This window comes from Carcharodon carcharias, chromosome 3, assembly GCF_017639515.1.
Source record: "Carcharodon carcharias isolate sCarCar2 chromosome 3, sCarCar2.pri, whole genome shotgun sequence".
In the NCBI taxonomy this organism is placed as follows: domain Eukaryota; kingdom Metazoa; phylum Chordata; class Chondrichthyes; order Lamniformes; family Lamnidae; genus Carcharodon; species Carcharodon carcharias.
Window position 1 is genome coordinate 36098403 of NC_054469.1, and position 15615 is coordinate 36114017.

At 41.9% G+C, this 15615-nt stretch overlaps 1 protein-coding gene across 3 annotated transcripts in view; it reads left to right on the plus strand.

The window, feature by feature from the left end:
* Positions 1 to 604: 604 nt before the first annotated feature.
* Positions 605 to 15615, plus strand: part of LOC121276108 (protein mono-ADP-ribosyltransferase PARP14-like) — a 69152-nt gene continuing 54141 nt past the window's right edge. For 2 of the 3 annotated variants that reach the window (XM_041184067.1, XM_041184069.1), the window contains exons 1-4: positions 605 to 809; positions 10619 to 10746; positions 14038 to 14068; positions 15098 to 15304. In XM_041184067.1, the coding sequence (XP_041040001.1) occupies positions 626 to 809; positions 10619 to 10746; positions 14038 to 14068; positions 15098 to 15304 (550 nt within the window). In that variant the 5' untranslated portion in view covers positions 605 to 625. The remainder of the gene's footprint in view (positions 810 to 10618; positions 10747 to 14037; positions 14069 to 15097; positions 15305 to 15615) is intronic. The other variant, XM_041184068.1, reaches the window with a different exon arrangement.

Sequence of the window (15615 nt, forward strand, 5' to 3'; positions counted from 1 at the left end):
GTAAGTCCAAGAAAGGGGTGAAATATAAGCTGGTTTAAGGTGGGTGGGTGGGTGGGTTATCTTTTAGTACTGGATTGGGTGCCGTTTTCAATTAAATAATAATGCAGAATAGTTTTCCGTGGCTATGATTGGGTGCAGTTTATTCCCGTCTGGGAATGACCGATTTTATCGAAATTTTCCCTATAAATTTATAACAGAGCTCTAAATCCACTGTGCTATTACACACACAATTTTAAATCAACTAAAGTAGACTAGAATTTTTTTTGTTCCTATATTTATCTTGCATTGATGTAGTTGCAGTTTAAAGTAAAAGGTGAACATTTACGGGAAAAGCATTATTGTGAAAATGAAACCAAACAGTTATCACTGAAAGACTTTAAAGAAGCAAATATATCTTCTCATAATAAGATTATAATAATTTATAATATTGCTTGGACGCTTTCCATATAAAGGCTTGAATTTAATATATTTTCTAGGCCTGATTCTACCTTCAATTCCATTACCTTAAAAAATGTTGTTATATTCACTCTAAAGCGAGGCATCTCATTGGATGAATCGGGTTTTTAAGGTCACTCCTCCCTATAAAAAGAGACTGTCCTCGCAGTCCTGGATCAGTTAAACCGACATGGCTGATGAAGGTGGTGGTGATTTTGCTGTTTTAGTTACTGGTTTTTCACAGATTACAAAAAGAGGAATTAAAAACAAATTAGCTGCCTACTTTCAAAGTAGGAAGAAATCAGGTGGTGGGGAATGTGATGTTAAAATTGTTGAAAATGGAGATGCTTTGGTGACTTTCTACAAAAAAGATGGTATGTTTTATTTTACATTCTATTAATTTTGACTTATGGAAATCAGTAATTGGTGGTAAATATTTATAAAATAAATAGCTGTGGTTTATCCAAGTCATGCACACGATTTCTTATAACGAGGAAATGAAACTGAAAGTGAAAAATAGTCGAAACTTTAAGTGGATCAGCATTTCAGAAACCAAATTAATTTCAATTTTAACAAATCTGTGTATTTTTCATACAAATGTAAGCTTAAAGACATTGCTTGAAGTTTGAAAGAGAAAATAGTTTTAATACAATGTTTTTAGAAGAATCGCTGAGCCATTTTTTTCTGTCAGAAACTCCCTAAAAGCATTGCCAGCTTCCTGTGGGACTCAGTACTAAACTCCTGAAAGACGGTGTCAGCTATCCAGAGAAAAACATGTTGCAGAAATTATGTCACCAAATTGCAAAAAAAACAAAAATCTGGCGGAATTTAAACAACCAAAAATGGCGGGTCTGTGTCAGGTGGCATGTAAAAATTCTGAAACTCACCCATTTCTAGTTTTAACAGAGATGGAATGGGCAATCAACCCACTCACAATAGATGGATTGGTTATTTAAATATTATAATGAGGCTGATATCCTCAAAATCAACCACCATTTGAAATTTAACCTTGGCCAGCTAGATTTCCCAGGGCTCAGGTATTCTTTTGATTAAAGTGAGCCAGGGAGTGCGGTATCCATCATGCAGGTGCCTTTCCACTTACCTCCTGAACCCAGTTTACTTCTTCACCCATCCCTGCAATGGACATCCCTGACCCTTCGGATCTCCCCAAAACCCTACCGGTCTCATCCCCGACTCGGCCAATCTTCCCCACAAGCCTCTGATCTCCTTCTCCACCAACTCTTCTGATTTATCCTCTGGGACCCTTACAATCCCCCAGCCCGACCTTTCTAATCTTCCACCAAACTTCTGATTTCGCCACAGTCATTGATTTTCTCTTGAGGCCCTTCCAATGTTCCCTGCCCTCCATGACCCCCATTCCCTCCATCCCTTCCTGCTCTGAGACCTCTAATCCGCTCCCCTTTCCAAAGCCTCCCACCTTCTTCGCCAATTCTTCCAATTTTTCTCCCAGGGTCATCGATTTTCCCCCTGCCACCCTTCCATGTTGGCCACTTCCTAAGGACCCCAATTGCCCTGCCCCAAGGCCTCCAATCAACTCCCCACTCCAAAGGCTTCAATCTCCTCCACCAGAGGCCCTTCAGATCTCTTGCCCCAACAACTGTCTTTCCTGCGCAACCCCCCACCCCCAAACCCGACAAAGCATATAATCCTTCCCTGCTTTTCCCTCTCATCTCTGCTTTCCACTGGATGCCAAAGGCCTACCTGCTCAACAGCGAGTCTCTCAATCTGGCTGGCTGTGGCTCAGAAACAGAGATAAAAATGCTCCAGTCCTGTCATTAAATTTGGAATTACTTTCCAGTTTGCCTTTTTAGCTGGGAATGCTGCTTTGAAAACCTAATTGCTTACCTAGTTCAAATCAAGAAGGACATCAATTTCAGTTTCATTTCTTGTCACTTGCAATGTTCACTGGAAACATTTTTATCAGCTAGAGCAGTATGAAAATTATCAGAGAAGTTCATGTAACTTTGGAGAACAACATATTGTTACTGACACATTTGGCTGAATGATCTTTGCTGCATACCTTTACGATCCTGACGTCGTGGGTTCGATCAATTAAGATATCTTCATTGAATACAGGGAATTGTTATTGAGCATAGAGAAAATAAAAATCAAAAGGAAAAGTCTGGCAATTGATGGAAAATAGGGGGCAGCAGGACTGTGTGAAGTCCTAGTGGTGGTTCTCGGAAAATCGTCATCTTCATTTTTCACCTTCACTGTCTGAACAGTAATCTGTTATAGAAACAACCCAATTTTGCTTGTTGACTTCAAATTACCACCCAAGGAGTAAACATGAAAATTAATCCCCTTGTGTCCAATATGGAATTATTTCCAAAAGAGAATGGGATTGATTTTGATGACCAGCCATTGAAGTATGCTGCCTGTTCTGGCAGCAAAGAGGCCCCAGCTGGCTGACTTTTTTGGCAGGCAAGCTTTGGCGTATCAGTTAAGTGACACATGCAGCTTGCCAGATTGAAGCCTCGCAATCAGGCAGGGCAGCCATCATCAAGGTAATTTGCATAGACGGGAGCAGTTCCGAAGGCAGATTATTTTTGTGATTCTGGGAGGGGCTCTCCTGCTCTTCAAGAGCACACAAAAAAAGAGTTCTGTGGAACTGGTCAGAGTTTGCACAGTATAGAGCTAATCTAAAATGGCAATTAGGTGAGCTTTTTATGTCACAGGAGCCCAATTTCATTTTTAGATAATAAAGCAAGGCTGAAACAAGCAAATTATTTGGACACCTAGTGGCAGGCCCCTTTCAAAATACTTTGGAAGGTTGAAAACAAATGGGTAGGGGAACAAAGAGATCTGGGAATACAGATCTATAACATATAAATCTTTAAATAGGAACTCAATAATGTCTTAAGGAGTGCAAATAAAATACTAGAATTCTTTTCTAGAGGAGTGGAATCCAAAACCATGGGGTGTAATGTCATATGGAACTTATGGTTAACCCCACAGTTCTGATCTTCATATCACAAAAAGGATATTGAAGCGCTGAACAAAGAGAAGATTTGCAAGAACATCTCCAAAATTGACCAGGATGAGGCTCTTTTGTCCAAATAAAGCAAGACTCAGAGCAGTCCTGATAACTTTAAAATTATGAAAGGTTGTACATGGAGAAAGTTTCTTTTTGTTCACCACTAGGGAGCATATTTGTACCAAAGTCATTAAGATGAAATAGAGAATTTAGGAGGAATTTTAAGTAGTGAGATTGTAAAACTCAGTGCTATGTGGAGTGGTTGAATCAAGTAGCATTAAGAGAGCTGGCATGGGGGAAGGAAATAGAGGTTATATTGAGAAGAGGTGAGGAGGGGCTTTGATAGAATAGGGAGAAATTGCTCTAGTAGGAGGGTTGGTAACCAGAAACCGCCAATGAAAGTAATTGGCAAAAAAAAGCAGAGGGAAATGAGATGAAATATTTTACACAGCTAGTTGTTATGGTCTGGAATGCACTGGTCTCGAAAGCACTGCCTGAAAGGGAGGTGGAAGCAGATTCAAAAGGGAATTGGGTCGATACTCGAAGGAGAGAGGGCTATGGGGAAGGAGCAGAGTAGTTGGAATATTTGGATCCCTCTTTCAAAGATCTGGCACATGCCAAATGGCCTCCTGTGCAGAATTATTCTAATAGAGCACAGAGTCACAGTGCAGAAGAGGCCCTTCGGCCCATCGAATCTACACTAACACATGAGAAATGCCTGACTCACCTACCTAATCCCATTTACCAGCACTTGGCACGTCATAACATTCAAGGCTATGGGCCAAGTGCTCATCCAGGTATTTTTTAAAGGATGTGAGGCAACTTGCTTCCACCACCCTCCCAGGCAGTGCATTCCAGACCATCACCACCCTCTGGGTAAAAAAGTTTTTCTTCACATCCCCCCTAAACCTCCTGCCCCTCAACTTGAACTTATGCCCCCTTGTGACTGACCCTTCAACTAAGGGGAACAGCTGCTCCCTATCCACCCTGTCTATGCCCCTCAGTCAAAGTGTAAGGTAATTCGGCCTTTGTGAGAAAGCACCCGGAATACAGTGTACAATTTTGGTCCCCTTACAAAAAAAAAAGACTTTCATTTATCACCAAATGTCCACCAAATGTCTTGAAGCTCTATCAGCCAATGAAGTACTTTGTCACTGTTTAGTGATAAAGTTTAGTCACTGTTGTAGTGTAGGAAACACAGCAGTCAATCTGCACACAACAAAGCTCTCAGAAACAGTAATGGCAGACATACTGGATAATTTGTTTTTGTGAGGTAGATTGAGGAATAAATTTTGGACAAGCCACCAGGGATGACTCCACTGCTCTTCAAAATAGTGCCCTTAGATCCATGACGTCCACTTGTGAAGGTACACAGGGCCTCAGTTTAACATTTCATCCAAAAGACAGCACCTTTGACAGTGCAGTATTAAAAGGAATGTTGTACTGATATGTCAACCTTGATTTTTGTGCTCAAATGCTGCAGTGGGACTTAATCCAGACTCTTGTGACTCCAAGAAACATGCACATTAAAGTCCAAGGCAGGTAAACTGACTTCCAAGAAGTTGGAAATCACCTGTGAAGCAGTGAATGTGTTCTCTCAGAAGTTCTGCACGCATCTGCCCCTCACCGAGGCATGGCTGCAACTATTCAGTTTGAAGGTTTCCTAGCCTGTCAGTTTCATTGAACAAGCATTCCCCTCTGTGGTCTCACCTGTTTGACCTGTGATCTGGATGTTAAAGCCAGAATTCTAGATTAAATGCTCTGTTGATTGCCTATTTAAATATTTTAATTACTTACCTGACAGATTCATGGCATTTCCCCGCTCGCCTCCAAGCATGCAGTGTTGAAACCCAGAGGTAGACGGAGTCATTTAAGATTCCTAACCCACTCTTTGGGGAATAAAGCCCCCACATGCACCCAAACCCATTCCCCTTGGCAGCTATGATTCTGATAATGGCTCTGAAATGGTTCCATTTGAAGGGAACCTCTTTGTTCCAGTCAAATCTCCTGTCCTTCCCTTCTGAACATACAACTTCTGAAGACTCCGATGTTGCCTAAGGCCGAGACATCTGGTGGGACCTTGGGAAACGTCTGTTCCTTTTTAAAAGTGCTCCTAAATCTTCCCATCAAGGAAACTTTGTTCCTTCCAACAGCTACCAATGGCAAATAAAATTTCACCCAAATACTAATTTGACCTAACCCTGGAATACTGTAATTGGAATAGCTGGTCAGTTTCACACCAGTTTTGTTTTAGGGACTGTGACTTATGGACATTTTGTACCTGTACTGTCCTTCCAAGATAAAGTTTCTTGCAGCTGTATTAATAATGAAAGTAAGTTGTGAATCTTCTTTTGTACTGATCTCTAGCTCCAACATCGGGACGATCTCGAAATGCTGCAGTCATTCTTTGGGAAGCTGTGGAATCTCCCATTTGTATCATCAAGGCTGCTGGAAACGACTGCTTCCCCAGGAATTTTTTTTAGACATTTGCTTTAAAGGGGAGTCTCTTTCCGAGAACTTTAATCCCAATTAAGACCAGGAGCCTATTCATATACAACACTTTAACACGATTCAGGTATTTAAAGGAAAGCCCTAAACACAGAATCTCAAACTTGAATTTCTACAATCTTTTATACAGTCTGTTAAAGTCCATGATATATCCCTCCATGGAATATATCAGTCTGGTTGACATAAAATAGATCATCATTCTGGTAAAGTTCATCCATGAAACCTAACAAAATCCAAACCTTCTGTAGTTTCCAACTCTCAAAATACTTTGCTTCTGATTTTACTTTTGTTAGGAAGCGACAATGCCAAGGTCATACTTTGTTTCCACCTTGGTAGAGGTATAACCTGTGTCCATATATCCACTTCATTCTTCCAGTGGCCATAAGGTTCAGACGGTGAGAACATTAGCAGGTCTGACACTTTACACTTCCTTTCAGCCATTCTTCAAAAGCTACTTGGATTGTAATCTTCTAAATAATTCTTAGTTTCCAACCAGGTTTAGGCAACCGTCCACTGCTGTCCTGTGACAGCCAGTTAGTGAAGTAGAACATTAAGGCCTGAATTTTCACTCCCGAGTCAGAAAATTTCCCAAGTCTGTGAACCCGACTGGGGAGAAACTGACCTGAAAGGCTAGATTTTTGTTCTGAGGGGTGGGTGCTATCTGGAGTCGGGCCCAGTGCCTCCAGGGACAATGCAGAGGGAGCCACAGGGTAGGCTGTTCAGAAGGTCTGTCTTGGTGCGATGGGACTTCTTCCCAGTTATAATAAAACCAGTAAGGTTCTCTAGCCCTCACTCTCCACACACTTCCCATGCCCCATTAATGCCACCTCATGTACCCCCATCCACCCCTCCATGCAAACCTATGCCCCTCTATCCGCATCCATAGTTCCTTATAATCACTAAGCGAACTTAGTGCTGAATCATGCCAATCCATGACCCCCCCCCCCCCCCCCGTCCCCAACTCATCTCCATAGCCCTTTAAATCCCCATGCCAACCTCATGGCAACTCCTACCAACCCATGACTCTCCCTACTCACTACCCTTTGCCCTTACACCCTCCATGCCAACTCATCCAGTAACCGCCATGGGCAGGCCTCAGGAGCCATGCTGAGATGAATTAACGTAAATTAATATTTATTATAGACTTTACTATATTAAAGAAAACACTCTCATTGATAAAGGCCATTCAAAGCATTTAAACCCTTTCAAGTATATAAAAACAAACATTTGTATTCATAGCCCCATATCAAAAGCAGCTAATTCCTTTATAGCCACTTGGAGCTGTCAATCAAAATGTGAATTTACAGGCTTGTGATAGGGATAGGTTGTGGAAGTAGTCAAGCAATGCTAATGCAATAATGATAGCCATCAGGCTTATGTAAACAATCAGCTGTTGAAATTGCAAGCAGCAATTTTTTCAACTGAGACATACAGCGTGCTGTTTTTTTTTCCAAAGTTTAAGACCAGCAGTTGAATGGCTTGACAGTTCCACAGATCCTATCCACCTTTTGCACACATTCCTGGGTATTCTTAACAATCCCAAAAGGGTGCCTAATCCTTTCAAAGAACTCTGGTAGGTTTAAGCTTTTTTGCAGATACGTAAATCTGATAAGTTGCGTTTCAGAAATCTCGCTGATGAATTCTAAATGTGCTACTGCCTCTGTGAATTGTGGATGTGGATAAAATTGTGGATAAAAACAATAACAACAGGGTAATTATATTAGGTGATTTCAACTTTCCCAACATTAATTGGGATAGACATAGTGTTCAGGGCTTGGATGGAGTGGATTTCTTGAAATGTGTACAGGAGAACTTTTTAGGTCAATATGTAGAGGGTCCAAGAAGAGACTGCGCAGTACTGGACCTAATTCTGGGGAATGAAGCCAGACAGGTGGCTGAGGTGGTGGTGGGGGAGCATTTTAGTGATAGCGACCACAACATGATACAATTTACGCTTGTTATGGACAAAGAAATAGACAAGTTGCAAAAAAATGTTTTGGAATGGGGAGAGTGGATTTTAGTAAAATAAGATAGGATCTGGCCAAGGTAGACTGGGAACAGCTACTTGTGGGGAAATCTACAGAAGAGCAGTGGGGGGTGTTTAAAAAGGAAATGGGGAGGGTACAGGCTTAACATATTCCCTCTGGGTGATAGGAAGGAGTAACAAGAGAACCATGGATGACCAGAGATATTCAGGATACAATGGGAAGGGAAAGAGAGGCTTTTAGCAGGTACAAGGGAAGCAAATCAGCGGAGGCATTAGTAGAATACAGAAAGTGCAGGGTGGAGCTTAAGAAAGCGATTAGGAGAGCAAAGAGGGGATTTGAGAAAGCTCTGGCTGGTAAAAGCAGGGAAAATCCTAAGATATTCTATAATTATATCAATGGGAAGAGGATAACCAGGGAAAGAATAGGGCCCATTAGTGACCAAGGGTGCAATCTGTGGGTGGAGCCAGAGGACATCAGTAGAGTGTTGAACGAATACTTCACGTCCGTCTTCACCCAAGAGAATGAGGATGAAGGTATTGAACTTGGAGAGAGAGACTGCGAGGCTCTTGAGCAAATTGATATAGGGAGTGACAAGGTATTGGCAGGCTTAAAAACAGACACATCTCCAGGTCCGGATGATTTGTGTCCCAGACTGCTGAGGGAGGCAAGGGAGGAGATCGCAGGGGCTCTGACCCAAATTTTTAATTCTTCTCTGGCCACAGGGAAGGTGCCAGAGGACTGGAGAAAGCTAATGTGGTTCCGCTATTTAAGAAGGGTTGTAGAGATTAGCCAGGGAACTACAGACCAGTGAGTCTCATGTCAGTGGTAGGGAAACTATTGGAGAAAATTCTGAAGGAGAGAATCTATCGCCACTAGGAGAGGCAAGGTTTGGTCAGGGATAGTCAGCATAGCTTTGGCAGAGGGAGGTCATGCCTAACAAATTTGATTCAATTTTTTGAGGAGGTGACCACTGTAGATGAGGGTAGTGCAGTTGATATAGATTATATGGATTTCAGCAAAGCCTTTGACAAGATCCCACATGGGAGACTTATAAAGAAGGCAAATGCACATGGGATACAGGGTAATTTGATAAGGTGGATTCAAAATTGGCTTAGTTGCAGGAGACAGAGGCTGATGACAGAAGGATACTTTAGTGACTGGAAGCCAGTTTCCAGTGGTGTACCACAGGGAATCTGTGCTGGGTCCCCTATTATTCGTCACTAATATAAACAACATAGATGACTATGTGGGGGTTAGGATTAGTAAGTTTGCGGATGACACAAAGATTGGCTGGGTGGTTAACAGTGAGGTTGAGTGTCTTGGGCTACAGGAAAATATAGACAGGATGGTCAAATGGGCAGATAAGTGGCAGATGAAATTTAACCTTGAAAAGTGTAAGGTGATACACTTTGGAAGGAGTAATTTGACAAGGAAGTATTCAATGAACGGCATGACACCAGGAAGTTCTGAAGAACAAAGGGACCTTGGCGTGTGTGTCCATAGATCTCTGAAGGCAGAGGGGCATGTTAGTGGGGGTGGTGAAAAAGGCATATGGGACACTTGCCTTTATCAATCGAGGCATAGGTTACAAAAGTATAGAGGTCATGTTGGAGTTGTATAGAACCTTGGTGAGGCCACAGCTGGAGCACTGTGTGCAGTTCTGATCGTCACATTATAGGAAGGATGTGATTGTACTGGAGGGACTGCAGAGGAGATTCACCAGGATGTTGCCTGGGATGAAACATTTAAGTTATGAGGAGAGGTTGGATAGACTTGGGTTGTTTTCGTTGGCGCAGAGAAGACTGAGGGGCGACCTGATCAAGATGTACAAGATCATGAGGGGCATGGACAAGGTGGATAGGGAGTAGCTGTTCCCCTTAGTTGAAGGGTCAGTCACGAGGGGACACAAGTTCAAGGTGAGGGGCAGGAGGTTTAGGGGTAATGTGAGGAAAAACCTCTTTACCCAGAGGGTGGTGACGGTCTGGAATGCGCTGCCTGGGAGGGTGGTGGAGGCAAGTTGCCTCGCATCCTTTTTATAAAGTACCTGGATGAGCACTTGGCGCGTCATAACATTCAAGGCTATGGGCCAAGTGCTGGTAAATGGGATTAGGTAGGTAGGTCAGGTGTTTCCCACATGTTTGTGCAGACTTGATGGGCCGAAGGGCCTCTTCTGCACTGTGTGATTCAGTAATGTGTGAACTATGGCCTGCCCTCATTCTTACCCACCCCAGCAAAAATGGTGGGTGCCAGATATGGAGATGGGACTTCCAGATTCGGGGCTCTGAACCCTTTTTGGCTAAGGTGAGGAGCCCATCCATCTCCGCAAAAATTCAGAAGTCAGTCTTCAATTCTAGATTTATTCACAAAAGTGAAACGCGTATAGCTCCTGACTCTACTTCCCAGCTATTATCAATAAATGCCTCTTTATAACTCGTTTGGAAAGATGTCTCTTTATGTGTGCTCGTGTTATTATCTAATCAATGCCCTCTGTCTCTATGTACTTAACCTTAATTTATACCATTAGGAATCAACATGAAATGCTCACTGTTTCTCTCTTCACAGATGATGTTGGTCCTGCTGAGCATTTCCAGCATTTTCCGGTTTTATTTCAGATTTCAAGCAACTGCAGTATTTTGCTTCTATTTTAAGAATTATTGTACAATGTTTTTAATTTTTTTTACAATTTTAGTTCAAACGTCTGTCTTGGAAAGGACACATACCATTACCTTAGATGGACAAAACATTCATCTATCAGTCACTCAGTACAGTGGTAAACATGCAAATTCCGAAGATGATGTCCAGAAATTTTCTTCACTAGTAAGTATAAACTCCATGCAATAGGTAGTCATTACGTAACATTTCATTGTCATTTAATGACTGATTTACAGATATTTGACATACCATTAGATTTTAGTAACGATTTTTAAGTTAAGGTACAAAGTACTGAGCTTCAGTCTTTGTCTAATTCGGTACAGGGAAACAAGATGGTTCTAGGCCTCAACTAAATGCATCTACTAATAAATGTGTGAGAGTCTGAGTATATTGGATCACTTGTTCCCGGGAGTTGGAGATTTTGTGATGCCCTGATCAATGTTTTAATGTAATATCAGAAATCCATGAGCTACCATAATGAATCATTATACAAATGTTTGATACCCATGGACAATTAAAATAAGTCATAAGCTGTGTAGGTTACTGTAGGACATGTGTACACTGCATCAAAGTAGACTAAAGTCAAGAGGTTGGATTTCCCCTTGGGATACTGTCCCAAATTAGATGGTATACGATAAACATGCAAAATATGAGAGGAGGCCTACTGCTTCATTCCTTAATGTTAGTGACCTTTGAGTCAGTAAAAACCTTTGACTTGCTCTAAATATTTGTTGGCTCCATCTTAAGTCGTTCTTCATCAGTTGATATTCAAGGCCTCACTATCTCCTCTGATCTTAAATGAAATTTCCATATCTCTCCCACTGCTAAAATTGTCTCCAAGATGCTGAGTTTCATTTTTATGCCAAACCTTTTCTTCCTCAACAACTTGCACTCAATTCTCTATAAAGTTCAAGCGTATTCATCAGTAGGGAAGGCCACCTTTAACTGGATGCAAGTATAGGTTTGTCATTGGATTGGTTCCATCCCTCACCTGTAGTCTCCAATCTCTTTCCACAGCACCCTTTCTCTCTTTTATTCTTAATACTGAAGTCTGCACATCTTGAACTTTCCTGACTTGTTCTAGTTTAACACCAAATACACCATCTTACAAGAAATTCTGTCCCTACTGTGTTAGGATCAAACATTGGACATCTATTATAACATTTCTACACAGGAGGACTGATGGCTGGCTTATCTCTTTCCTCCTTGTAAAGACTTTGAAATATTGGAAAGATTGAAGCCACTGTTTTTAAGTCCCCGCTTCAAACTCCATTCCTTAGCTACCAATTCCATCGTTCTCCCCGGCAACAATCTGAGATTAAGCCAGCCTATTCACAATCTCTGTGTCACATTTGACCTCCCTGATGAGCTTCCAACTCCTGTTTGTCTAACACCGCCTATTCCCAACTCCATGTTATCCTTCAACTTCACCCTGCCTCAGCTCATCTGCTGCTGAAATTCTAATTCATGCCTTTGCTAGCTCTGGACTTGACTATTCCCATGCACTCCTGGCTGGTCACCCACATGTTGGCTACACAGCTTAAACTTGAGGTCATCCAAAACTTTGCCCTGTGTCTTAACTCGCACCAAGTCTCAGTCACCTATCACGCTTGTGCTTGTAGCCTACTTTGGCTCCAGGTCAAGCGACATCTTGATTTTAAAATTTTAATCCTTGATTTCAAATCCCTCCATGGCCTTGCCTGTCCCTAACTCTAATCTCATCCAGCCCCACAACCTTTTTGAGATATCTATGCTCCTCTAATTCTGGCTTCCTTGAGCATCCCAATTTTAATCGCTCCACCATTGGTGGCCATGCCTTTAGTTGCAAAGCTCTGGAATATCCTTTCTACACCTCTCCACTTAATTTTCCTCATTTTAAGATAATCCTTAAATACGACTTCTTTAACCAAGTTTTTGACCCAATATCTCCTGATGTAGCTCAGTGCCAATTTTGTTTTATAATGCTCCTATTAAGTGCCTTGGGATGTTTTATTACATTAAAAGTGCCACATAAATATTAATTGCTCTTGCTGAAATCCATCTTTGCCAACAACCAATTACTATTTTCTGATTTACCAGATCTTCTATTTACTTTTTTCGCTGTTCATAATGCACAGTTCTGTTGGCTTCAATCTTGCATTATAACCTTTTCAAGTAAACAAAATACATTATCAGCAGGCTTTCTATGTGCATTGGAATCAAGATCATGCCCTTCTCAGGTTCATTATTAGTCAGTATTGACTTAAGTTTTACATGTAAAAATATTTGCCAGGACACTAAGATGACTCCTCTGCTGTTCTTCATAATAATGCCAAGAGATCTTTTATGTCCACCTGAGAGAGCACACAGGGCATCGGTTTAACGTCTTATCTGAAAGACAGCACCTCTGAGAGTGCAGCACTCCCTCAGAATTGCATGGAGTGTCAGCCTAGATTTTGTGCCTAACTTCTGGGGCCACAGGAGTTTCACCCACCTGCTGGAGAGGACAGCAGTGGGCCTTTCCTGGGAACAAGGACTCAGGGGGTAGGCAGAGATCCTGCCCACTGTGGGTTCCATCCAATCAGAGGTCAGCACAAGGTGAAGGCCACAGCTGAAGGGGGTGGTGGCTTTCCACAGGACCCCCCTTCCCGATGCCAAGTCCCTCAATCAGCCAATTAGTGCCTTTGAATGAGGGGCCCACCCCTGGGAGTCAGCAAGCAACCTTACACAGGTTTGCGCGTCTTGTTCCTCACATGGCGAGTCATTCCACCTGCTGCTGAATTAATACCAGTGGCAGTGGGATAAGGCCCTTAAGAGGGAATTAATTCCTCACTTAAGGGCCTCAACTGGCAGCAGGACTGTGGATTTAAGTGGGGTGGAGGCAGGAAGGTGACGGGGTCCATACTCGCCACCTTCCCGCCCAATTAATTGCCCTCCCTGCCAAACTTGCCACAGGAGGGGACATTAAATTCTGTTTCTGGAGTGGGCCCTAAATCCATAACCTTCTGAGCCAGAGACAAATGTGCTACCAACTAAGCCACAGCTGACATACGACAGCAGTGCACCTCACTATGAAGATAGATACTTTCCCCCCAACACAAGGAGTAGTGACATTCAGGAGGATCCAGCGACCCGGTCTTCTCCCCATCACTTCCTTACACCTTCAACCACTGTTGGCTGGAAAGCTTATCCTTGAGTTTCCAGCTGTTTCAGATGGAGGGATGAGGAGGGAACACTGCAGATGTACCACCAAACTGCCAAAAGGGTTAGAGGAGGGATCCTCAGGATCCCTCCTCTAACCCTGTGTAATTAGCTGGATCAATTATAAAGTTCAGCAGAAGATGACGGATCCTAGCATCGCTGTCAGAATCACATCTTAGTACATTCTGCCAAGAATTTCCACAATAATTGGCCTTTTGTACTACGGGCACCAGCACCCATTTAAAGTTTTTCTAATGAATTTATTTTTAATTTCAGGTGAAACAAGATTCTACCTGTGCTTCTGAAGGTAAGACAGAACATTCATTAGTGTTCACTCTGCTTCAACTGTAGCATTAAAGTTTTTGGAAATCAAAGAGGCAGAAGATAATTTTAAAAATTTATTATCTTATATGTGTATTGAGTAGTAAATTGTTGGTGAAAATATTAAGCAGGTGAGTGTCTGATTCATTTTTCGCTCCAAATATCACTTGGACACAAGTTCCAGCCAGCAAGTCATTAAGAGATCCTGCTTCATGATCCTACTGTGACTATTTTGCATAGATAACTAAATTAGTAGATGACTGATGTCCAGTATGTGTTGGTAGGCATTTGATGAGGTTACACTTCTCAAACTCTTTAAGGAGAGAAAGATACTGGAAAACTATGGAGAAGCAAAAAGAAAACAATTGGGAGAGGTGGCAATCGGGATAGGAAAGGAAGTGATTAGGAGGGATAGAGAGATTGAGGGGGACTGTGGAGGTCATGAGGGGGAGGGGTGGTCATGAGGGTCGGAGACAAGTTTTGAAAAAAAGCCTACTATTTTTGGTGGCAGCCTCCAACGGTCTCTTTAGAGAGCACTGGTTAAGTTAAATGCAAGATCACTTTCTCCTGAAAGCAGCTGATCCAATATCTCCCTCAATCAGAGCAGACTGTTTGTAAAGCAGGCTTCAAACAAGCCTAAAGCACCTTATTTACGTGTGCTTTTTTCAGCTACAAGTGCTGGATGGTTCTTTTACTGCGTTCACTAATACTTTATGACATATTGGATGTTTTGGTGTCTGTTGTACACCTGTAAAATCAACATTACATCAGCCAGTAGCAACTCCCCCATCCCTCTAATCTACAGGAAAATGTAAAGTCATTGACCCTTCAGCATCATCCTGACGACCCTGATACTGTGATCTTCTTTCTTGCCTAATTTTTAGGCAGGAGGGAAATTCCTCGATCCTTTTTCCTCACAGGAATGTACATATGCACAAACCAAAAATGTACATTTGGACTATCATGCCTTCAGTATTTTGTTTTAACTGTTTCTCTTTTCTTCTTAAACTATTAGTAGTTTCACCCAGTGTTGTACAGGATGAAAGTAATGAGCAAAGTGGAATTATCGACTCACATCGAATTTGTATTAAACTACAAAATGAGGAAATTGAACCTGAATTGTTCAGGCTTTACATTGAATGCTGTAGTGGTACCAACGCTTTCCACGTTTTACACACCAATGAAACTTCCATTTTTATTGTGGAATTTACAGACAACATTGGTAAGATTTTAAGTGTATAAAGGGTTATTGCACAGTCTAAATTACTAATGAAATGAAAATTCCCCTTGAAGCTATTGAGTTATGTCATTTAAATGTTTTACACCTGTAAAGGAAGTTTTGGGCAGGAGGCCCATGGAATTAGCCATAAAAAAATGTTGTAGAAAGTGACCATTTAGCCCATCGTGTCTGCACTGGCCAAAAAAGAAAAAAAATAACAAAAAACTAGCTGCCTTCCGCCTTCCAGAGCCTGGTCCGTAGCCTTCCAGGTTACAGCACTTTAGGTGCAGATCCAAGTGCTTTTTAAATGAGGT